Source organism: Nematolebias whitei, chromosome 13 (assembly GCF_014905685.2).
Source record: "Nematolebias whitei isolate Nwh7 chromosome 13, NemWhi1, whole genome shotgun sequence".
NCBI lineage: Eukaryota > Metazoa > Chordata > Actinopteri > Cyprinodontiformes > Rivulidae > Nematolebias > Nematolebias whitei.
In genome coordinates, this window is record NC_056510.1 from 10,132,466 (window position 1) to 10,157,831 (window position 25,366).

The 25,366-nt window shown below is 38.7% G+C and overlaps 1 protein-coding gene across 1 annotated transcript in view; it reads left to right on the top strand.

Moving 5' to 3' along the window:
* LOC119419011 (poly(rC)-binding protein 3) overlaps positions 1-16,630 on the top strand; it is a gene marked incomplete in the record, with an annotated part of 64,048 nt that extends 47,418 nt beyond the window's left edge. Inside the window, 8 exon segments of the mRNA XM_037686306.1 lie at positions 2,437-2,568; positions 4,693-4,821; positions 6,562-6,636; positions 8,059-8,100; positions 8,949-9,027; positions 14,336-14,388; positions 15,261-15,430; positions 16,567-16,630. Of these exon segments, the coding sequence (XP_037542234.1) occupies positions 2,437-2,568; positions 4,693-4,821; positions 6,562-6,636; positions 8,059-8,100; positions 8,949-9,027; positions 14,336-14,388; positions 15,261-15,430; positions 16,567-16,621 (735 nt within the window).
* Positions 16,631-25,366: the final 8,736 nt, after the last annotated feature.

Genomic DNA, 25,366 nt, shown 5'->3' on the forward strand with positions numbered 1-25,366 from the left:
TATATATATATATATATATATATATATATATATATTTATATATATATATATATTTGTGACTAAAACAAGGATGTCAACTACTATGTCCTCAGAGATTTCTGTAAAATTGAACAAATATACTTTTTCATGTATAAGTTCTGGGAGAGCTGTGGAAGCTAAACTTAGACAAGAGGTTTGTGATCAACAGTATGGTTTCATGTCAAGAAAGAGCACCACAGATGCCATCTTTGCTTTGAGGGTGCTGATGGAGAAGTATATAGAGGGTCAGAAAGAACTGCATTGCATCTTTGTGCCATCCGTTCATCCATTATCTTCCGCTTGTTCCGAAGTCGAGTCACGGGGGTAGCAGCTTGAACAGGATTCCAAGGCGTTCCCAGGTCAACTGAAAGACATAGTCTCTCTAGCGCGTCCTGGGTCTTTTCTGATGTCTCCTCCCAGTTGTACATGCCCATAACACCTCCCTAGGGAGGTGCCCAGGGAGCATCCTTACCAGATGACGAACCACCTCAACTGACTCCTCTCGATGTGGAGGAGTGGTGGTTCTACTCGGAGTCTCTCCCGGATAACTGACCTTCTCACCCTATCTCTAAGGGAGAGTCCAGCTACCCTGTAGAGGAAACTCATCTCAACTGCCTGCAATCTCATTCTTTTGGTCACTACCCAGAGTTCATGACCATAGGTGAGGGTAGGAACATAGACCAACCAGTAAACAGAGAGCTTTGCCTTACAACTCAACTCTCTATTCACCACAACAGACTGGTAAAGAGTCTGCAATACTGCAGATGCTGCACCATGCCATCTGTCAATCTCATGCTCCATTCTTCCTTCACTCGTAACAAAACACCAAGCTACTTGAACTTCTCCACTAGAGGCAGAACCTCACCCTTGACCCTAAGAGAGCAATCCATCCATTTCCGACTGAGGACCATAGCCTCAGATTTGGAGGTGCTGATTCTCATCCCAGTTGCTTCAAACTCTGCTGTGAACTGCTCCAGTGAGAGCAGAAGATCACAGCACGATGATGCCAACAGGACCACATCATCTGCAAAGAGCAGAGATGGATCCTGAGGCCACTAAACCGGAATCCCTCCACGCCGTGGCTGCACTGAGAAATGCGACCCATAATTATGTCTGCATCTTAGTGGATTAAAAAAAAACATATAACAGGGTGCCAAGGGAGGAGATATGGTATTGCATGACAAAATATGGAGTGGCAGAGAAGTATGTAAGACTGGTACAGGACATGTATGAGGACAGCAGGATATGTTAGACTGGTACAGGACATGTGTGAGGACAGCAGGACAGTGGTGAGAAGTGCTGTAGGAGTGATCAGATAGCTTCAAGGTGGAGGTGGGAGTGCATCAAGGATCGACTCTGAGCCCCTTCTTGTTTGCTCTGGTGTTAGACCGACTAAATGAGGTCAGGCAGGAATCCTCGTGGACTATGATGTTTGCAGATGACATTGTGATCTGTGGTGAGAACAGGGAACAGGTGGAAGAGAACTTGGAAAGGTGGAGGTATGTTCTTGAAAGAAGAGGAATGAAAGTCAGCTGTAGTATGACAGAGTACATGTGTGTGAATGAGAGGGAGGCTGGTGGAACAGTGAGGCTACAAGGAGCAGAGGTCACAAAGGTGCAGGACTTCAAGTACTTGGGGTCCACTGTCCAGGAAAATGGGGAGTGTGTTAAAATAGGTGAAAAAGAGAGTCCAGGCAGGATGGAGTGGATGGAGAAGAGTTTCAGGAGTGATTTATGACAAAAGGGTGTCAGCAAAAGTCAAAGGAAATGTTTGCAAGACATTTGTGAGACCAGCTATGTTGTATGGTCTGGACTGGAGACAGAAATATGTATAAAAAGACAGGAGAAAGAACTAGAAGTAGCAGAAATGAAGATGTTGAGATTCTCCTTAGGAGTAACAATGATGGATAAGATTAGGAATTAGATCATCAGAGGTACAGCAGAGGTTGAACAGCTGGGAGATACAGTTAGAGAGGCCAGACTGAGAAGGTTTGGACATGTCCAGAGGAGGGACAGTGGGTATAATGGTAGAAGGATGTTAGAAATGCAGCTGCCAGGAAAAAGACAAAAATGAAATATAAGGATGCAGTTAGAGAAGACATGGAGGAAGTTGGGAGTGAGGACATAAAATGCAGAGGACAGAGTGACATGAAGGAGGATGACTCACTGTTGTGACCTTGAAAAGAGAAAAGCCAAAAGAAGAAGACACTTTTGCAAGTATTTATCCCAGAAGCAGGGTGCTTTCGGCACATTCGATAAATGGAAAATGCTCTAACAATATATTTTTCCAATAATTTGCACAGACTTTCATGTTCATCAATCGATTTGTTTTAAGAATAGCTGTTACCAAAGCAATTAAGCACCTTGAATGTTTGGGGTCAGATTTGTGCTACATAAATTACTGTTTGTTGTTTTCCAGGACATAATCAATTCCATGAGTAACAGCCCAGCAACCAGCAAGCCCCCTGTCACGTTAAGGCTTGTCGTCCCAGCCAGCCAGTGTGGCTCTCTGATTGGGAAAGGAGGCTCCAAAATCAAAGAGATGAGAGAGGTATAAAATAATATTCCTCATACATGTCCTAATAACCTCCAATGTTTAAAAAAATCCTCTCTAATTCAATATTACTTTTCCTCCTTTGTAAAACAAACAGAAAATTGTGTGCATCTCATCTCATCAAACATTTAATTGTTTTTATAGGTTCCCTCATGAACAGATTCTGACTTTTTTCAGTGAATTATTAAGACTGTACACATAAATGACTATTAACACAAACATAGATGCATTTCTTCCAATTCATTTTGGGATTTACTGTTCAGGCAGTACTCTCAACCAGTACTTGGGTTGTTAAGAATATGATTCAGTTAGACCTGCCGTATACACACATTTACTTTTTTTTTTTATTTGATGTAACATAACTATCAAATCACTTTTTGTATGTTGATGAAGGCAAAGATAAAATCTTTACTGTACCAGTAAACTAAATATTATGTACTGATTTTAGTGTCTCTAGAGAGTGATTTAGTAAAGTTTTAGGTTTTAATAAAAACATCAATGCTTTTTGAAGTCTTAAAATAATGGTTGTGATCTTTAGACATGGGGGTTTGTGGAATTATTTAGAACAAGTCATGTCTTACCTGTTGTAGACAGCACTTTTAACAATCTCATTTTGGAGAAACGTAGTATTTTTCTTATTAAATTCACAAGCCAATAGCTAGTTTGAGCTGGGCGAAGACCAAAGTGGATCAGTGTTGTTTTGAATGACTTTAACATCCCATTGCAGGTATGATGCTGTTTAAAACCTCTACATTACTCAGTTTCACTTTATATTCACATAATCTTATGGTTACATTAAATGCAATTAGTATAGAATAATTAATTAGAGGTGGAGCAGTGAGCTGTAGCATTTTTGGTGCAGGAATAAACATATCATTTTAAAAAAATCTAATTGAGATGTAAACGTTTATAAACTAACGTTTACATAAAACTTTGCCATTTTATTTTAGATTTGAATTGGTTTAAAATGACCCCACTCAATCTGGTCAAAATAAAACTAGAATTCTCTAAGCTGGTGTATTTCAAAGAGCTATCTTTGACCGGTAAGATATTACCAGATCATAATCTTTACATGGAACCTCACTTCCAAAAATCTGATCTGTTCTTCAGCGGTCAAACCAGATGATCCCTACTACAATGAAAGGTTTTGTAGGGCTGATGCAGAAAATATATTTTCAATTTACTATTGAAAGTATGTTCATTTTTTACTGCGTACCAGGTGTGTAAATACAAATGAATGTAGTTGTGATACGAAAAGTAGTAAATTCCACATAAATGCAGTGAATGTAAGTTTTCATGAAATGCCATCATTTAGCCTTTGGTTGGCATAGCTAATTGAAAGCAAAAGAGGAGACGTGCAACAAAGCTGTCCACCTATGACTTCAATTATTGCTGCTATTTTATACTGTGTTTCTACAACAGCAGGCCATCTTTACAATTATCCATATCAGCAGTCCGTATAATGTTTGTTGAGACATTTTGCTAAATGTCAACTTTCCAATGGTGTCAGTGACAAAAAAGTGAAGATAATGTTTTGTTCCCTTATCCACAAATGATTGAGTTGTTCCAGTCTGTATGTCAGGTACGCACATAATTTAAAGACATCACTCAGAAGCCACAGACTAATTAAAACTGAAACTTATCATCCCTTCTAAGTGACAGCCAGAGGGAGGTAAGCCAATAATATTTGCTGCCAACTACTTAACCACAAGGAACTCAAACTTCCTGTTTAAACAGACTCTATTGTTAGAATGGAGTTGGATAGTGTTTCACTGCTTCCCTCAGGTTAATGTCAACAGATGGGGCCTGAGAAAAAAGAACCGTAGCAAGGGGTGAGGTGCCAAAAGAAAAGTCTTCAAGGCAACATGTTGCTACCCCAGATGTCACATCTGAGGGTCAAATCAAATCACATCCTAATTTTCATGCTCTTTCTGGGTCTATAATGCAAGAATAGAACATATTTATCCGGTACTTGGAGTAGTGAGTTGGCAGGGCTGGTGAGAATAGTGTTCTTTCAGAAGTCAGAGGTTGTACCCGTGAGAGCAGAGCACAGCCTGTACAGTACTTGTACAAAGTAACCCTGCAAAAATGATTTGTTTAATCCCTCGCTGTCTCCTGCAGTCCACCGGGGCCCAAGTTCAGGTGGCGGGGGACATGCTTCCCAACTCCACAGAGCGTGCAGTGACAATCTCTGGGACCCCAGAAGCCATCATCCAGTGTGTCAAACAAGTCTGTGTGGTCATGCTGGAGGTAAAGTGACACAGCTTACAATTTTCAAAATTCTTTAAAAATGAAACAAACATTGCCTAAAGGCAGTGGTGGAGAAAGTACTCGAACACTGTACTTAAGTAAAAGTGCAAATAAACAGACAAAAATGTACTCTAGTAAAAGTAGAAGTACCACATTAACATTTTTACTTAAGTAAAAGTAAATAAGATCTTGCTTTTAAAAATACTTAAAGTATTAAAAGTAAAAGTGCTTGCTGAATGTATTACCTTATACAATGGTCTACAATATCATTAAGTGTGTATGTATATTTTCTGCAATATATTAATAGTGTTGAGTCATTTTAATGAACATTGCTGCAGATAATACATGTTTTTATTGTGTTTACTCTGTGACACAGTTCACACTTGGACTTGTGATTCTGTGCGTCAGAGTTTCAGGGATGACCTGCAGAGTTAAATGTCATTAAGCAAAATAAAAGGAATGATTACATCTTTGAAAGTTTTTATTTAACACAAAACAAAACCAATGTGTCATTTTAACTGCAGTAAACACATTTAAGTAAAAGTTATTTGCCTGAAAAAAGGAACATTAGACCTAACAAAAGAATATCTGATCATTTCAACTCCTGTTTGTCATCAGCTCTAGTTAAAATACTGTCCATCAACCTTGTCATGGGTCAATAGTGAACAATATTTTAACTTCCTGACACCATTTTCAAAACTTGGACCCGAGTGTCGAGCCATTTGGAGACAACTCTTGTCTCCTATCCCATCATGAACTGACACATTTTAATATTACAGCAAGAATGTCTTGTACAAGTTCAGAAGAAGTTGGTTCTCAACGTTTTTTGAGTCCAGTCTGGTTCTTCTGGGAGAGAGAATCTGTCCTGCTGTACTGAACAGTCTTTCAATGGTCATTCAATAGTCTTTCAGTAAGGCCATGGATGGTGCATATCTTCTGGCTGACCCTTCACAGTGGAATCCAGTTTGGGTGTGTTAGTGGTGCTGTGGGTGCGCCCAGCTCAATGGCATACTGTATATACTGGAATATACGTCATTGGCCCAGCTCTTCTTGAAGGTGAGTCTAACGTTACCTGCCCACTTTGCGGTGATGCAATGGACCAACTCCCCTCTCGCCATTGGTTACTTTCAAACTATACAACAAATCAAAAAACCGCAACATGAATGCAACGTGTAACGCAACACATTATAGAAATGGTGTAGTAGAAAGTACAGATGCTAAATGTACAAAGTAAAATGTAGAGGAGTAAAAGTCAAAAGTGCCCACGTTTAACTCTATTTAAGTACAGATACATAAAAAATGTACTTAAGTACAGTGATGAAGTACTTGTACTTTGTTACATTCCACCACTGCTTGAAGGGATACTTATACCTTGTCACCTTGCATGCCAAATGTTTGAAGATCTCAGTTAGCACTCACGAGTATAGATTGGCAATGAGTCTCGGCTACTACCACACTAACTTGTAACCAGTATCTGTCAAACCAGTCATTTTTGTGTTTGCTATGGTCAGTAAGCTGTGGCAGCCATCTCATATCAGATTGACTTCAAAAGTCACATGTTCACCCGCTTTACCTGTTAGCAGGTGACAATCGTGTCGTCCTGTAAATCTAGCCAAGCTGGAAGTTTAACTTTAGATAAAGTCATCCAAATAGTGCTTTCACATCTACAGACAAAAAGCAGTAATAGTTGTGATGATGAAGCAGTTTGACTCTGCCTCGTTTCTCTGTCGTTTCTTCTAGTCCCCACCAAAAGGTGCCACTATCCCATACCGCCCAAAGCCCGCCTCCACTCCTGTTATTTTTTCTGGTGGCCAGGTAAGTGCTGAACAAGCCACGGCTCATTAGTTTCTGCTTTCAGCCAACCTGAGATCTTTACTGCAGCATCAGCTGCTGCCTGCAACCGAGGGCATTTTTACCTTCGAAAGTGAAACCATGTGCTTTATATCCCTCTCAAAGAAATTACGTCTTGCTGCAAGTTCATTGTTGGGCTGGTTTAAACTCAATGTATAGGCAGTTTAAGACCTAACAGCTCTAGGCAGCTTCAAATAGCACATGTAAAGGCTGACAATTGCAAATAAAACAACTGAAATGTCAGTTATCAGTGGTTTGACCACACTGCACAGTCAAAGATCCTCCAGTGAAGTGTAATCTTGTGTTCTGCTTTTGAGATAGAGGTAATTTAGCGAAATGTACAAAAGTATAAACTCTAAAATTTGACATGTCCAGCTTGCAAAACAGCCAAAACTAAATAAAGCTGTGAATACAATTGTCAAAATTTAATACTGAAATTAGTTGAAGTATTTTCAGTTGTCAGTTCTTGAGGGTTTAATTATGAAATAAAAAAGCCTCAACACCGATTGAAACAGTAGAGGTGATGAAACACGTAACTAGCTAAGGGCAGAAGATTGAAAAATATGATGAAAATCCATTCTCATAAATTAGCTTAACAAACCCCTAAACTCTATAATTTTCTGATTTCTCTAGTTTTAATTAGTTCTTTAGAGGTTAATGTAATATGACCCTGTTTTTACTGAGGCTGATAATGTTGAATGTTTTAGATAGATTGGCTGCAAGATTTATAAAATTATTGTTTTCTCCATTTATGTTAAGTGGATTGATAAGTTGAACATATACTCAATTATTTTAAGTTTTGAAATGGGTCATTTTGCTCACTGAACACTGGAAAGCTTCCACATGTGCAGCATAATCTCAGCTTTTCTCAACCACTGATACATATTATCTCAGTGTTTGTCATCTGTAGTTATCTACACCTTTGCATACGTGTGCCTTATCAACCAGTGGCAAAGCGAGCATTGGCAGGTTTGAGCAGTGAAAATAAATCATCCTCTTCCGTGTGACACAGTGCCACTTGTGAAGCAGTCTTCATCCAAAAAAAAAAAAAAAAAAAACTGGTAAAAGTCAACATTGAGATGGTATCGCTTTGCTTCTTATGGATGGGAATGGCTAAAAGAAGAATGGCTGCCTTTAGAAAAATAAAATCCAAACATTTTACATATGTAACCAAGCTTTTCTTTTAAACTATTGTGTTTTAGATCATAAAGTGACTTTATATTTATGCACAAGCTGTGTTTTGTAACTGCTCAAGATATTGCAAAGTTCTCTATGATTAACTCAAACCTTAAGAGCCAAATTTAGCACATTCAAATGCATTTTCAAGCTAGTGATGCTTTTTGTTAAAGCTTTCTCTAATTTATGCTGTTTCTTTTCTCTTTGTAGGCTTACACAATTCAGGGACAGTATGCCATACCACATCCAGATGTAAGTTATGTTGTACTTTAAATATATTATCCGACATGTAACTACATAAAATATATGCACCAGTTATTTAGAAGTATTTGGGCCTCTAAACATACAGTGTGTACCTTCAGTTTAAGGTCATAATGCAGCTCAGCTGTTGGAAAGAGCTGATCGAAGACAAAACTGGTGCTAAAAGTAATAGCAAAAAACGCTGGGACAGTTTTGATGTAGACACCCCTTTAATTCAAGTGGACCATAAAGCCTACGTTAATAATCTGCCTTCATCTGTCCTTGTCGTTAGAGCAACTCAAGAACCACCTTGTGTCAGATCCCCTAATGCAAAATTGGTCAGTGATTGATGGCAGATCAGAGGTGGCTGACGGTACAATCACTCACGTACAGGCATGACACCCGTCTTCCACCCTCATTAGAAAGTCCTCTTAAAAGGCGAAGATGTCTTTAAGAAACCGCCTTCCCTCATTCGGGACAGAAATGCTACACAGTAAGGGACGGACAACCTGTAATCATGTTCTGAGGAGAGTGGCTGCTCTTGACAAGCATGTAGAACCAGAGGTTGACTCAAATGTGCCGTTTGGAAAGACTTGGAAAGTGATGAGCAAAAAAGCAACAGACGTCATTGAGGATGTGAAAAATGACATGGAAGCAGACATTATTATTAGTGAGCTCTACCTCCATGGGAGAAAATCACCCTGTCCTTGTATCTCTTTTCCTCTTCGTTTTTGTCCTCCACCACCTTGTGTCAGAGCCTTCTTCTCCTCACTGTTTCTTCACTCTAGTTTTGGTTCATTTCTTGGTGTGACCTGTGAAACAGTAACCTCTTAGTTCTGTTTTCCCTCCTGACCCTTCAGCAGTTGACCAAGCTCCACCAGTTGGCTATGCAGCAAACCCCCTTTACCCCCCTCGGACAGACCACCCCTGCTTTCCCCGGTACGTACCCACAAGACCCTATAGGAGTTTCCATCTCTTTGTCTCCAAAGAAACATTTTTATTTTCTGTTTCCCTACCTTGCACCTTGTCTCTCTTTTTGGCACAGCATGTTTTGGACCCAACTGTTTCTTTCCCTTGACTTTGTATGTATATATTTTTCTCCTGCCTCTGTTTAATATACCTTACTAGTCTAAAAGAAAAGTTTAAAAGAAAACACTGCTACAACACTTGGAAATGCACCAATACTTATTTAATTTGTCATCTTAACTTTCTATTGAAGGCAAAATTAAATAGTTTAGAGTAGGATAAAACATCTATTAGTCATTTCGAAGGTTTTTAAAAAAGTATTAGAAGTTGAAAAAAATACTGTAATATTATTAAGTACAGAAAAACATTAAAAACAACTTAGTCAATCCAACAAAGTTCAGTCAGGTCATCTGGACAGTTTTTTTGTTTTTTTTTAAGATGTTTTGTCTTTCATCCAAAGGACTTCTTCAGTCCAAGGAGCCAAAAACAAACTCAGTCCCACAAGCAGCACACTCATAGTGGACCAACCAGTTTTCTGGTGATGAGATCGTTTCTGGGGCCTGCCCTCTCCCTCTTCAACTCATCTGAGGCAGCCTTAGCCAAAGTGTTTCAAAACATCAAAGTTCATGCTCAATAAGCCAGTTTAAAAATTCAACAAAGTTCAGTCAGGTCATCTGGATGGTTGCTGGTGGACATATCACCAGCAAACTGGTTAGTCCACTATGAGTCTGCTGCTTGTGGGACTGAGTTTCTTTGTGACTCCTTGGACTGATGAAGTCCTTTGGATGAACGACAAAACATCTCAACAAAAAAAGAAACTGTCCAGATGAGCTGACTGAACTTCATTGGATTTTTTTTTACCTGGATTATTGAGCATGAACTTGGATAACTTGAGTCAGTGTTCATGTGACTACTTTTTAAAAATTAAATTTTGAGGTTTTTTTCATCCACACATTCCAAACAACGGAAAATATACATGCTTTGCAATACTGTGAACCTTCACGTTAATAAAAATTATAAAACGGAAAGAAAATTATAGCTTGGTTTAAATTTTTCACAAAAATAATTGTAGCATAGCTGCATTATTATTTGTACTGAACATAATTTCTGAAAAGCTCCTGAATAATCTTGCTTACGTGGATCGACCCTACACCCCAAATAAGTTGTAATTTTCTTTCAAATTACAGGAGCACAAAGTGCTTGTAATTTAATCAATACAGCTGTGCAAAAAAAAAAAAAGTGAAAGACTGAAAAATGCAGTATGTAGAGTCTTAAAATGCGTAAAGATAAAATAGGACATTTTAATTTAAAACTTCAAAATAAAGTTATTGGCAGCACAGGGGCGGAACTGGTAGAGCTACTACTTCTCAGCGAGCAGGTTACATCGGTTCAAATCCCGGTCCGGGGGCCTTTCTGGGTGGAGTTTGCAGGTTCTCTCTGTGCATACGTGTATTTTCTCTGGATACTCCAGTTTCCTCCCACGGACCAAAAACATGCATGTTAGGCTGATTGGTAACCAAATTGTCTCTAGGTGTGAGTGAGAGAGTGAATGGTTGTTTGTCTCTTTTGGCCATGTGATGGACTGGAGACCTGTCCAGAGTGTACCCTGCCTCTCACACAGTGATGGCTGGATATGGGCACTAGTGAACCCCGCAATCCAAAAAGGAAGAAGTGGGTAAATTGGATGGATGGATGGATGGATGGATGGATGGATGGATGGATGGATGGATGGATGGATGGATGGAAAAAAAAAGTTGTCTGTACTTCTCAACACAAGATTCTTTCTTTTTTATAGCTTATCTTACTAACAGAGTAAGTTCCAAATTATCAATGGGGAGAACATAAAGAACTTAATGTGGGCTAGATTTAGGGTTTCTTTTTAAAATTTCTTTGGACGTTTTTCGTTGTTTGTTGGATAAAAGGCATCTGTCCTTTGATTAAAAATTTTAAAACCATGAAATTTTGTGTCAGCCTACCTAACACTGATGAATTAGAGGTACATTTGTTAATGCCAGGTTTCATTGACTTCAAGATCATTATAAATATTGGTTTAATGTTTGTTTTATTTATATTTTTTAAAGGTGTTTGTCATCAGTCCTTAGAATAAAAACAAGACTAAAAGCAAGACACAATTGGACATGATGTATTAAACTACTGCATATTTGTGTCATACAGATAAACAACATGAAATGGTGTAACGGTATTTCAAAATCAAAAATTACCATCTTATAATTCTGACTGTGTTTTAGAGCTTAACCCTAATCACAAATGTGTTGTTTTTCTCTAATTGTGCTGCTTTCAACATGTCCTAACATAGCAGAGTGAGTAACAACAGCTGAGCAACACCTAAAGCTGGACATTTGCTTATAAGAGCAAACTAAATGATTCACTTCCAAATCAAACCAAGATGGCTACCATTAGGTATTTCACTGGGTTCTGTTTACTAGATGGTGAACAGCATTTGAAAGGTAGCTTGTGAAGCAAATTTTCTTCTCGAAAAAGTCAGTTGTTGCAGTTATAGTCAAACCATATGAAACTATTCTCTGTGTTGCCATAAGTGTATCAAACACGTCTTTGATTAAGTATTTTCATAATAGTGTGGAAATTCTTCTCTGACAGACTACATGTCCAGGTTTAAAAACCAGGCTGATCTTCTTCTTTCAGTTGTTTTCGCTTCAAGGGTCACCACAGCGAGTCATCCTCCTCTATCTCACTCTGTCCTCTGCATCCTCTGTCCTCACTCCAACTACCTCCATGTCCTCTCTAACTGCATCCATAAATCTCCTCTTTGGCCTTGCTCTTTGTCTTTTTCGGGGCAGCTGCATTTCTAACATCCTTCTACCAATATACCCACTGACCCTCCTCTGGACATGTCCAAACCATCTCAGTCTGGCTTTTCTAACTTTATTTCCCAGTTGTTCGACCTGTGCTGTACTTCTGATAATCTCATTCCTAATTATCCATCCTTGTTACTCCTAAGGAGAACCACAACATCTTCACCTCTGCCACTTCCAGTGCGGTCTCATGTCGTTTTGCCACTGTCTTCAAATCACACAGCTGGTCTCAACACTGTCTTCTAGACCTTTCTTTTGACCTTTGCTTACTGTTTTGTCACAAATCGCTCCTGAAACTTTTCTCCATCCACTCCATCCTGCCTGGACTCTCTTCTTCACCTCCGCACTCCCCATTTTCCTGGACAGTGGTCCCCAAGTATTTGAAGTCCTATGCCTTGGTGACCTCTTCTCCTTGCAGCCTCACTGTTCTACCTGTCTCCTTCTTATTCTCATTCACATGTACTCTGTCTTACTATGGCTGACTTTCATTCCTCTTCTTTCAAGTGCATACCTCTACCGCTCTAAGTTTTCTTACAGCTGTCCCCTGTTCTCACCACAGATCACGTCATCAAACATCATAGTCTACAGGAATTCCTGCCTGACCTCATCTGTTAGTCGCTCCATCACCAGAGCAAACAAGAAGGGGCTCAGAACCAATCCTTGATGCAATCCCACCTCCACCTTGAAGCTATCTGTCACTCCTACAGAAGACCTCACCACTGTCCTGCTGTCCTCATATATGTCCTGTACCAGTCTAACATACGGCTCTGCAACTCCAGATTTCCTCCCTTGACACCCTATGCTTTTTTTTAAATCCACAAAGATACAATGGAGTTCTTTATGGCCCTCTCTGTACTTCTTCATCAACATCCTTAAAGCTAAGATGACATCAGTGGTGCTCTTTCTCATCATGAAACCATACTGCTGCCCACAAATAGTCAAATCTCAGCTAAGTCTAGCTTCCACAACTCTCTCCCCCAGATGTCTCTCTTCTCTTCATTGTGTAACTCATCAACTTAATTTTCCTGCAGTTGCTACATCTCTGTACATCACCCTTGTTCTTAAAAATGGGCACCAGCCTACTTTGCCTCCATATCTCAGATTTTCTCACTCTCAAAAATCCCTTTAAATAATTGAGTCAAAAACCTCACTGTCATCTCTCCAAGACATTTCCAAACCTCCAGTGTGTGACATCAGGTCCAACAGCCATTCCCTTCTTCATCCTCTTCAACGCTTTATGAAGTTCTGCCAATGACAAATAATAATTAATGAAAAACAAGTTATTGCTCTCTTTGGGTCAAGGGTGAGGTTCTGCCTCAAGTGGAGGAGTTCAAGTAGCTTGGGGTTTTGTTCATGGGTGATGGAAGAATTGAGCGTGAGATTGACAGACAGATGGATTGGCGCAGCGTCTACGGTATTGCAGACTCTGTACTGGTCCATTGTGGTGAAGAGGGAGCTGAGCTATAAGGCAAATCTGTCTGTTCAGCAGTCAGTCTACACTCCTACCCTTACCTACTGCATGGCCACAAACTCTGGGTAGTGACTGAAAAAATGAGATTGCGGGTACAGGTGGTTGAAATGAGTTTCCTCCGCAGGGTAGCTGGTCTCTCCCTTAGAGATAGGGTGAGGAGCGACTCGAAGTAGAACCTCTGCTCCTCCACATCAAGAGGAGTCAGTTGAGATGGTTCAGGCATCTGGTAAGGATGCTTCCAGGGCGCCTCCCTCAGGAGGTGCTTTGGGCATGTCTGACTGGGAGGAGATCCCGGGGAAGATCCAGGACACGCTGGAGAAACTACGTCTCTCGGTTGACCCAGGAACATCTTGGGGTACTTCCAGAAAAGCTGGGAGAAGTGGCTGTGGAAAGAGATGTCTGGGCCTCCCTGCTCAAGCTGCTGCCCCCGGGACCTGACTTCGGAACAAGCGGAAAATAATGGATGGATGGATGGATGGATGGATGGATGGATGGATGGATGGATGGATGGATGGATGGATGGATGGATGGATGGATGGATGGATGGATGGATGGATGGATGGATGGATGGATGGATGGATGGATGGAAGTCCAACTGGTTTTCTTGGTTGCACGCACACATAATTCAGGGAAGCTGCAACTGAACATGTGCATGTTTTCTCACAATATTGAGTCAAGTTTGATTGGCCAACTTGCCTCCAATAGTCATAGCACAGTGAGATACAATCTTTAGCTTAGCTGGAACATTTTCTTTATAGATGCATTGTGTTTTAGGCAAAGCCGGGGTTATAGTTTCCTTCATTTCTTGCCTATTTGTTAAGTTGAGTTAATCATTCTGGCTTTTCTATGAGAGGGGAATATCTGCCTATTTAACCCATATGTGCCACAAGAAAGAGAGCAAACAAAACATTTATTTTAACTATTTAAGGTCTATTAAAGTGGCTTTTTCCAATTGAAATGTTTATTTTTCTTTCAGGTTTGGACACCAGTTCACCAGCCAGCACTCATGAACTCACTATTCCTAATGATGTGAGTAAGGCTAAAGAGAGACTTACATATACACCTAATGCCTAAGTTTTAAACTAAAATTTCCCATGATCTGATTCTACTCAAACATTCAGTTACTACCAGAGCAAATTGTAGGACAATATCAGTGAAATTGGTTAAATTATAGCTGTTTATTGTCAGTTGTATGGTTTATTAAATTATAACTTTCTGAGTTTTTCATCAAAATCCATTCCCTTGTTCACAAGATTGCAGTCAGACAAAATATGCCTTTAATTGTGATTACCTACCTTTTATAGCGAGCAAGAAAAATGGAGGACACTAATAAGTCACAGTTCAGTTATGTAGTACAAAATCTGATTATTATCACTAACAATAATCCTCCAAATTTAAATTGTTATCTTACTATTGGCCAATAAAGCAGAAAACCCTAACCGAACAATCCACCAACATTATCCCCATTCACTCATACAATCCTATATTTTGAATTAAACAGATGGTATTAAATTGGTGGTATTATTGTTTCTGTATTTGTTCTTTTAATATTTTCTACATTTTAAAGCTATTCTTAGTGTTTTTTTAACATTTTGTTTGGCTAAATTGTAAAGAAATTTGGTCAACATCTGTTGTTTTTAATGTGCTATAGGACAAAAGCAACATTGACACCACATATTTTTCTATAGGGGTTTGCAGTAGCTCAGTGTTCAGTGTCATAGTTCTGTCATCCCGATGCGACAGGTTTGAGTCCAGGTTGCGTCAGGAAGGGCAGTAAATTGATTTTTCAAATCTTTCATTTTCTCTTGCTATGGCAACCCATGCAGAAGTGAGCAGTAGAAGTGGGGGGTGGAGCAAAATCTCACTTTCTTCAGACTAAGACTTTTTTCTTCTTCTTCTAGCTAATAGGCTGTATTATTGGACGCCAGGGAACCAAAATAAATGAGATCCGCCAGATGTCTGGGGCGCAGATCAAAATTGCGAATGCCATGGAGGGCTCGTCTGAGCGGCAGATAACCATCACAGGGACCCCTGCTAACATCAGCTTGGCTCAGTACCTCATCAACGCTAGGTAACATTTTAATCCAATCCAAAATAGGAAAGCAGCATGTGAATGGTCATGCCTAGATAGTAAAACCTTCATCTGATAGTGCTTTTTAGAAACATTAAAAGAAAAATATATTGTGATTTTTGTATATCAATGCTTTGAAAAATGTAAATATATTTTTAAAAAAAACTATCTGACAAATGTTTTAGCAGAAGAAATGATGAATAAGTTCATAACTTTTTCTTCACTTTTACTCAAGTATGGGAATTATTTTTAAAAAAGTTTGTTTTTTGCTATTAATTTATGGTAGTGATGTCAGCTACCGAGTCAAGAAATCTGTGCATTTTTGGAAAGCCTTTAGCTTTGTAAATTAATAATAATCAGTATCTTCACGTAGCCAGTAGCTCCCTGGGCTGTGGCTGTTGTCTGGTTGGAAACACAAAGTGACAATTATCATGTGTTTTCATTCTGAATCACACTAAATTGGTATTTATAACATATTTACATAAATGCAAACAAATTGTAAAATCATGCAGCAACCTGTAATTTATGTGCAACTTTGTCTCAGTTTAAGAACAAATCGTCTTAAAAATGTCTCAATTTGTTTACAACATATTTAATTGTTGTCTCCAGACCCTCCCAAGATTGTCTCTCATTTCACACTCGTCTTGACTAATTTGAGAAAAGTCTGAGACAGTTTCCAAATGACCACGAAAACGCTGAGTTTTCACTTTTTTATGGTTAAAATTATTGCAACACAAGAACAAGGTCCTGTGATTCAGGCGAGGAAATTAAGAATCCTTGTGAACATTACTGGCCATTTTTCTCCACTACCTTGCGAAAGCTGTTTGCAGTTTGTCATGAACAGTCGCAGCCCAGTGAGATACTGGTTTAGGTTTGAATATTTAAAAAGGGCTCAACACAAGGGGTTATTTAAAAGCAAATGGTATATTGTGATCATGTCTTGTATAGGTAAATATATTTAAAGGCAAAATCTTGTAAAACTCTCAAGCTAAACAGGTCTTTGCCTCAATCTCTGAGTTAAACGTGATTAGCCTTTTCACAGGCAAACCAACAGACTATGTGTTTCATACTTCTCTAACACATTTCAAAAACCACGGCACAAAGAAACTAATGCTCTCCCACAATCCCACTGGCAGGTTCAGGGACGTGGCCGCCATGTGGAATGACCCCTCATCCATGACAACGTCCTGAAGTCACCCTAAATCTTAGGACAGACATGTGTCTTCTTTTATTTTCTAAACTATGAACAATGTGTTTCTCCTGATCATTATCATATAAGATAAAATTACATAGAGTTGTATGTAAAAGGAAAAAAAAAATAAAAATAAAGGAACAAGAAAGAACACATTTCCTGCTGTTTACTGTTGTAAAAATGATGTGATGCTTCTGTCAGAGGCTACAGCAGTTTCTGACACCATTGCTTTTACTCCACTGCATGGCCTCCTAAAGTGTTTATTGGTGCATGTTGCCACATCTGTCCAGACGTTTGGTTAGAACCGGTACAACCCGATAATGATGTCCGGCTCAGCTGAGCTAAAATGTACCGGGGAATTCAGTACAGCTTTTGTAGAACCTTCCTGTTTCACACTTCTTTAATTTTCTGTCCACCACCCAATCCCCTACCCCCTTCTCCCCCTTCTCCCCTGAACTGTTTTAGGCTGACGTCTGAAGTCACTGGAATGGGCACACTCTAGTTTCTACCGTCCTTCCTCAGTGCATCACATGACACTTGAGCAAATGACATTAAACCTGGTTAAACTTGGTTCCTCTGGTTGTCTTCTCCGCTGTTTGAGCGGCTTTGACTTTAATAGTTTCTAGTAAATGTTGTAAACACGTGCATCTCCACTGTTACTTGATTCCTCAGACTTGTTTGAAACTCTCTGGTTTTCTTTTCCTGTAATGTTTCCGATCTGTCAAGTACCCATCACGACATCTCCTATACAGTATCACTTTTTTTTAGTTTTATTGTATTATACATGAAATTAAAATTAATCTTAAGACTGACACAATTAATTTTGATCCATCCTACATCTTACATACTTTTGCAATGATGTCCTTTTGCATAAGTGAACAATAATGCAGATAAAGCATTTATACACTTGATGCTCTATTTTCTTTTGATTTGCACTAACTCTATGATGGATGCAAAGAGTAATCTACTGTGTACTTGTTTTAATGGTGTTACGTGTTGCACATCATAGGACATTTTACATGGCTCGCTTTATTTTCAAAAGTCAGACAAACAAAATTGAGTGAATTGTGAAGCTAATGAATCTGTTCCACTGAGTCCTGATTGAAATTTCTAAAGGTAGAAACCAGTAGATGTCCACTCTTATGTGAAAATATGAGTTTCCTTGATTACCGTGTGACATTTGACCAAAAGGTGGATAACGAAAGCCTGGAAATGACTACAGTAAAGAATAAGATTTAAGTGCATGCCATTAACAAACGCCATTTTATTCACGTACTACGCAATCATGTATTCATGTTGTTCATATTTTATTATGTAATAGACATAGACTTTAAGGGGAAGTCTGAAAAATGGCTGTAGCATATTTGCATTCATAGCTGATTTAAGGATGTTGAAGACTGACACCAGGACTGAAAACTTTTTTGTTGTTTTTGTTGTATTTTTATCTATTTCTTTGTTTTACCATAAATATAATAAATGTGACAAACTATGTTGCATGGAAAATGCAATAGTGCACTTCTGGTTTGCACGTATCAAACATTAGCGTACATAAAGCAAATTAAATCGTTTTTTATATATACTATATATATTAAATATAAATCAATTATTCAATTTTTACAAAATGCAGCCCGTCTCATTGATAGGGTTCCTCAGGGATCCATGTTGGGTCCATTACAGTTGAGAGTTTAAATGTAGCATTTACATTATATTTCCAGGAAAGACTATTCCTTTCCATTGTTTCAATTTCCAAGTTAATGAAGTTGCCCATTAGACTTTAAAAATCCACCATCACAACTGAACAAAGCTGTACTTTCTCTGTCTCAATGAAAAGAAGACAGAAACAATTTATTTTGGGGGAAATAATTAATTTATCAGTTAAGTTGATGCTTCTGCTTCCTTGCTGTCCAGAACCTGTGTCAGCTAAGCAGATAGAAGCTGTTTTAAAAATAAATATTTTTCCAACGCAGATTTGAATTGTATCTCCTTGTCAAATTAAAAAGTTATTCATACTTTTATCACATCTTGTCTAAATACTGTAATTCTTTGTATATTGGTTAGGATGTGTTTTGAGCTGTGGTTCCTGTGTAACTAGTGATACTTTGACTATCAAGGCAGTTTGATAGATTTTTTTCTGATTTTATATGACTCATGTGACATGTTTTGGGTGTGTGATGACCAGAATACAGACTTTTAGGCAGCAGAAGCTGAAATAAGCTTAGCTTTAGGAACCCCAAAAATTTGACAAGGCGGCAAAGACAAGTAAACTCAGCTGGAGGAAATGCAAGGAACAAGTAGAGAAGAAGTAAAACAAAAAAATAAATTCTGGGAGGGGTGATAGCTCTCCTCCCCTAGAGGGGTGGTAGCTGTAGGGTGCAGTAAAACCAAGGTAACTGAGGGCCTCGAGGAAGCTAAGTAAGCTAAAACCCACATTAAACTCAAACTAAATGAAACAAACACAAAAACTTCCAGGTTCACAACAACATGATGACACATTGATAATACACAGAAATCAGAAATAAAAAAATCAGATGCACTGAACTCATCAAGGCTTTTATTTGTTCTTCTCTGTGACCTCTCTCCCACCGTTCTGAAATGCAGAACTGATTTTTATTTTTTTATTTTTTTTGGATGGTGTCACCAAATCTGATCATTTTTATTTAATTTAATTTTCAAACTGCACAAAAGCTACCGTACTGTGGACTATTTGGGGTTTTGATTGTGGGATGATGACAACAGTCACTTTTCAGTGCGACAGCTTAGCAAACGTATCAGTGTACTTCTTCTATACCATCCCTTTTGTTTTCTTTTAATTTTCAGAGCAAAATGGAAATAGTTTTTGTTGCTTTTTCTTATTAGTTTTTTGTTTTTATGCCAGAGCTGCAAAACTCAAAGTTAGCACTTAAATAGACTTTTACGTTGAAAATCTGTTTGAGCAAAACAAAATGTCAAATCAAGATTAAAACAACCCATCCTAAGATCTCTGTTGGATTTATTTGATTTTATTTTGTTTTTGGGGGTGACTCTGTAATGTTTTGTAAAGAAGAAATAATAAAGTTTGTGCATTCTTTCATTGACTCAAGCTCTTTATATTGATTTTATTTTCATTTTGTACCTTGTTGATCTTTTTGATGATCTACCGGTATGTACCTGTCCTGGCAGGACTCTCTTAGACCCCGTCAGAATACGTGCAAGATCATGCCACAAATACCACCACACTGCCACAAATATCACATTTGCTGTAGGGTCTTTCAACAACTTTGTCATGATCTGTGAAAATGTCCTTCATGTATGGAGGAGTTCTTTTTATCCACTGTTAGATTCAACCTTGCTGTATAGGAGGAAACACGTTTCAGCAGCATGAGGATTTGAAGGGGGTTTTCTTGCAGGGCCTCAGTCACATTACTATTTTCCTTCTCCCCTAGCAGTTCCTACAATGATAGGAAGTTTCTTGCTTTGTGTCTTCGAGGAGAAAAAAGTGCATGAGCCCACTGGCTGCAGTGGGAGCAGTGGCGGGACATGATGCAAGTAGCCGCTCGCCACGCCACCAAGAGAGTTGCAGTAACTTATTAGGTGCCAGTATCTCTGGGCTGCAACTTTAGTAGCTGATTGGTATTTTCTATGGTTTCCAAAAAGTGTTTTTTAAAGGTTCATGGTGATTCTAAACATCCTTGCTTGAGTCGCAGAGGCTTGCAGTCTTGTCACTTGAATTGTCAACTTGTTTAAAAAAATTTTTGAAACAAATTTTTCTAAAAAAGCAACAAGGTTGTCACTGGCACTGTCCTTTAATTGATTTATTTAAATTCTAGAGTACAAGAGCTGTATTTGACACCTGCATGGAAACTCTTGTTATGACAGAAAATATTCAATATAGCCCAGAATGTCCAGGTCTTACAATGTTTTTCAAAGTGGGGGGCCGCAGCCCCCTGGGGGTCCACCAGGGGGTGCCAGCGGGGTCTCAGAAATCTGGAGAGAATAAGATTTTATTTTATTTTTTTAAAGCAAAAATAAAAAATTGTAATAATAATAATATAAATTGCACACTAGGGTAATCTTTATTTGTCATATCCAGATTGAGAGAGAGGTTAGAGTTCTTTTGTTTTGTTCTTCTGGTCAACAGTTTGTTGAAAAGTTTTTCTTTTGTTTTTTCCAGTGGGAATGTAAGTGTTTAAAACATGTTAGTTAATAACATTTTTATGCTCAGCAGCTGTAATAATTAATTGAATATAGTGAATAAAAGTTAAAACATTCTAAAAGTTAATGGTTCTTTACATATTTTGTAGCATTGTCTGTGGGTTTGCGTCTGCGAGGGCGGCCTCGGCCAGAAGCTAATGTTGTTTGGGGGGGTCATGGCATGGAAAAGTTTGGGAACCCCTGTAAACCACACAAAAACTCTCCAAGACTATCCTTGCTCTGGCTGAGCCTTTACATTGCAGCAGTGTAGTCATCCAGTTTTAGTTCACATTTAATGTAGTGGCATTTCACATTTATTATATTAGCATAATAACAATATGCATTACTGAAGAAGAGGTTGGCTTCAGCATCCCATGTTCACCTGTGTCTCCCAACTGAGGACATGTGGTTACAAAAAAAATCTGAGATGATCTCAACCTTAAAATCTACAGTAAATTTCTCAGTTGAAAACTGCAGACATGTTTTGTGGCATTTAAGAAGGTGAAGTACATTTAGCTTTAGCTCGCAAATTAACTGTGATTCACAAATGTTCATGTCATTCCATCATAATAAAACCTATTTAGAACTTGTGGAAAAAGCAGCTTATTTGTATTTTATATATGAGAAATTTAGACATTTTTGGGGGGGTTGGACCAAAAGCTTCATTGGATTTGTGAAAAGGACCAAAAAGGTGCATGTTTGCAGAAAAAAATAAAATAAATAACAGGCTCAACGTGCAGTATGATGCAATGAACAGCAATACCCAGAGAAAAAGTAAAAACGCCATGTCAGTAAAGTTCTGTATCCGAAAACCAGTAATGCGATTCATATCTATAGAAACTTTCTTGTGTTGTGAAGATGCAGATTTGGAGTTTAATTGCTGCAGAATTAGTTCAAACATTTGCTACTTTTTCTTTAAAACACAATCACAAAACTCAGTTGTTCTACATGTATATATTTATGACCACCAATTTGCTCAACTTTGTAAATTTACTTTAACCAAAAACTAGCAGGTTTATTTTTAAAAAGACCTAAAATGTCCATTGCTATATCCACTCAAAGTAGTTCCTGTTGTTAATTAAAGCTGTGTTGTGGTTTAACTTTCAACTAGAGACCAAAGCCACAGGGGGGGCACTTTTTGTCCACAGCTGTGTTGCAAATTAACAGAGTCCCTCCTTGGGGACCACTAGAGGTCACCTTGTGTACAAATCAACCATCAGCCCTCACCAAATCTCTAATGGTGGTTGAATATGCCCAGTTTCAAGCAGCTCTTGATTGCACTCCCAGAGTCCCTAAATGCATTTAGAGGTACATTCACCAAAGTCTAAACAAGGAGAGATAATCCCTGAGTGAAACAACTAACAACATTGCCAGAAAAAGGACAAAGCTAATGTGGAAAGAAGTCTTTTTATGATACTGAAACATCAATATCTTCTTCATGACATGTTTACTCAAAAAGTCAAATGTCATTGATGTTTGTGTCTTGGACTCCTTAAAACATGTCAAGTAAGAAATTAAATGTGTAAAATATTATATTTGTGTATGGTGAGCAGTAAACAAATTAAGTTAGCTAAATATGGCATTAAACAACAAAAGCAGAAATTTAAGGCAAAAAATATCACTAATACTAAAAATACTGCTTAATACTCCAAATATAAAAAAAAAAGATACATTGTTTAGTTGTTTTCAGCATCTCTTCATAAATCTTTAGTAAAATAAAAAACAATTAATGGTTTAAAAATGATATATTTATATGCTTGCTCAATTAAAACAAGTATTAATTTATGACTCACTTCAAGGTTTCCAGGTTTTTTATTGTCATTTGCATCGCATGTGGTACATGAGGTGGAACGAAATCATGTACACAGGATCCCAGTTACATCCAACAATAGCAAAAATATAAAGTGTAAAAAAGAAACAGTAAATAAGAATCTAAGATATTGGATAAGATATAGGCTAGTCACTAATAGTGCAAAACAATACACCAAACAACAGCAGCACAATTCTCATCGGTTCTGTTCGGCTATCATTTACACGCTAATGCGAGCAGAGGCTTGGTTCACTGTATTTCTTCTGTGCATCATATCAGCCAGCTCTCTACCTTTGCCTGTCATTGTCCCCACATTTAGAGTTGCCACCCTCAGTCTAGAGCCTTGACTTTCCTCTTCTCCCTCTGTCTCATGACACGTTTCCCTCCTTGTGGTCTTTGGCTAACAGTAGCACAATTTCTGCTGGCACCCTGTTTGGCAACAGCACTGGTGACAGTTGCTGTTATCCCCGGACCTTGACTGATCTAGTGTGGGGTTGCTTAGATGAACTTGCATATAAGTTTTGGTAAAATTATGTCAGATGACCTTCCTGACACAGCCCTCACCATGTACCCAGGCTTGAGACCAGCGCAAGCGATACACTGGCTTGTGCTCCCTAATGGCTGACACACCACCAATATGTTAAAATATATGGGGATTCATTATCCAGCTTATTCGCTTTCTTTGTGCATCTATCAAAGTCGTCCTATCTCACACAAACTGCCTAATCAGAGAGATATCACCTCCCCCCACTCCTGTCTGTGGGAGTAATTAGTGACTAATACTGTGTTCCCTCAGACACGGATACAGTAAACACATGTAATTGTAATAAATTGTCTCAAACTAAACGCTTGACTCATCAGTATCCCGATCCTGTTCAGAGGAGACAAATTCACTTTGTTAGAGGAAATCCAAACTGAAACACTTGAGTAAATAAGTGGCCGATGGGGGACTGAATTGACCAGAACAAGCTGACACGGGTGATTTGTCTCTTCCAAAGGATACAGCGATTCATTAGGAGGCAGCTGAACAGGAGGACGAGGTGAAGGGACTCATGGTGACAACTGGACCCTTGGCTTATTTCTCACAGAGTTAATTCAACCACACACAGACACACTCACACACACCAAACCTCAGTACTTAATCTTCAGTGCCACAACCAACTGGTCATCCATCAGCCGGCCATCTTCCCCAGTTCTTGGCAGCGCTGTGTTCATGTTTCTGTGTTTGGAGCAGGTAATGGTTGTCCCAAACACAAATGCATCAAGGTTAGCTGTTGGAAAATGTAGACAAAATATGGGTTTGTTAGTAACAAAAGTGTATTTAAGATGAAACGTCAGAAAATTAAATCCTGATATAGTGGATCTTGTGTTGAGGCTTCATCAATCACACCGACTTGATAAAGGGATACACCTGCAGTGCTGTTTTTATGAGATGAATAGCTGCTCGTTTCTGAAGCCTCAATCCTCAGTTTCTTTTAAATAGATTAAGGAAGGTTTGTGCAAGTCGCTGACATGGAAAACCTGCTGCAGGTTATTTTGCCTGCAAACATAAAGTTTTTTTTTTTATCTCTCCAGCTGTGCCCAATAGTTTTTCACCTTGCCCTATATATTTTTTTTGCACTGCAACAATTTTGTCGTTTCTTGACTTATTTAGTCAGAAGTTTTGTTTTGTCTCGAAGCTTTTCATATTTACTTACACAAGGCAGAATGTTCTTTTAACAAAATAATCAATGAGATTATTAGTACAATATAACTGAAAGCAACTTGTTCAGATCTTCTGAAGTAGAGTTTTATGGAAAGGTCATGAGCAAATATATTTTTACCTGTGCAGATAACTTTTCGAGCAGCCTCAGTTTGGAGAAATAGAATTTAGTTCAGAAGATTGGTGAGATAACAACTAGTCCAAATAGGGTCTCAACCAAAGTGGATTCCTGTCATTGTAAAAACAACTCAAATTTGAAATATGAAAAAGCACACAATTTTAAAACCTTTGATTCTGGTGTGAATTTTGCATTAAACAGTTATTTATTCACTCACTCACTTCACCACTTGCTTCTGTCAAGAGCGGATGTTTTCCCCCTCCTCTCCCTTCTCCGCTTGGCTTTGCTCTGACCTGTCTGTGAAACTGCTTCAGAGCCTCTCTCTACATATTTTCCAAACCATAAATTGTTGCTATGGATCTGGTCAGTTGGTCTCTCAATGCAATTGATATAAAAAAATTGACGAAAAGACGAGCTTCAGGCGAACTTCAGGAGAGACGACTTTTCTTGACCAGAAGACATGTGCCAAGGATGCATATACAATTGGATTTATGTTAACTGGTTTCCTTCTCTTTGGATTCGGCTGGTTCCTGGTCTATCAACAAACAAGGAAGTTGTTGGCAGCAAATTAGGCCCTGATCAGACTGCCTGCGTCTGTCTACTTAATTTGGACATTTGGGATTCGAGAGGACCAGCAAAAACTCAAGGCAGACATGAATAAGTAAAGTTCTGCCTGTTCCCAAAACATTTGCTGCTTATCTGAATTCGGCTCCCTGGCCGACCTTGACTGACCACCTTATCGCAATTCACCTGGAGGCCCTGTAAATTTGATGCTCTGCTCCTCCCCTCCCTTCCCACCGAGGAAGTCTGCAGACCTATCAGAGGGGCCCGGCAGAATAAACATTGTGTCATCATTTCAGGACTCTCGGATTCTCTCTGGCACTCTTCCAGGTCGACCTCGGCACGAGAGTGTTTACGGATCTCACGGGGGGAAATGACTGATT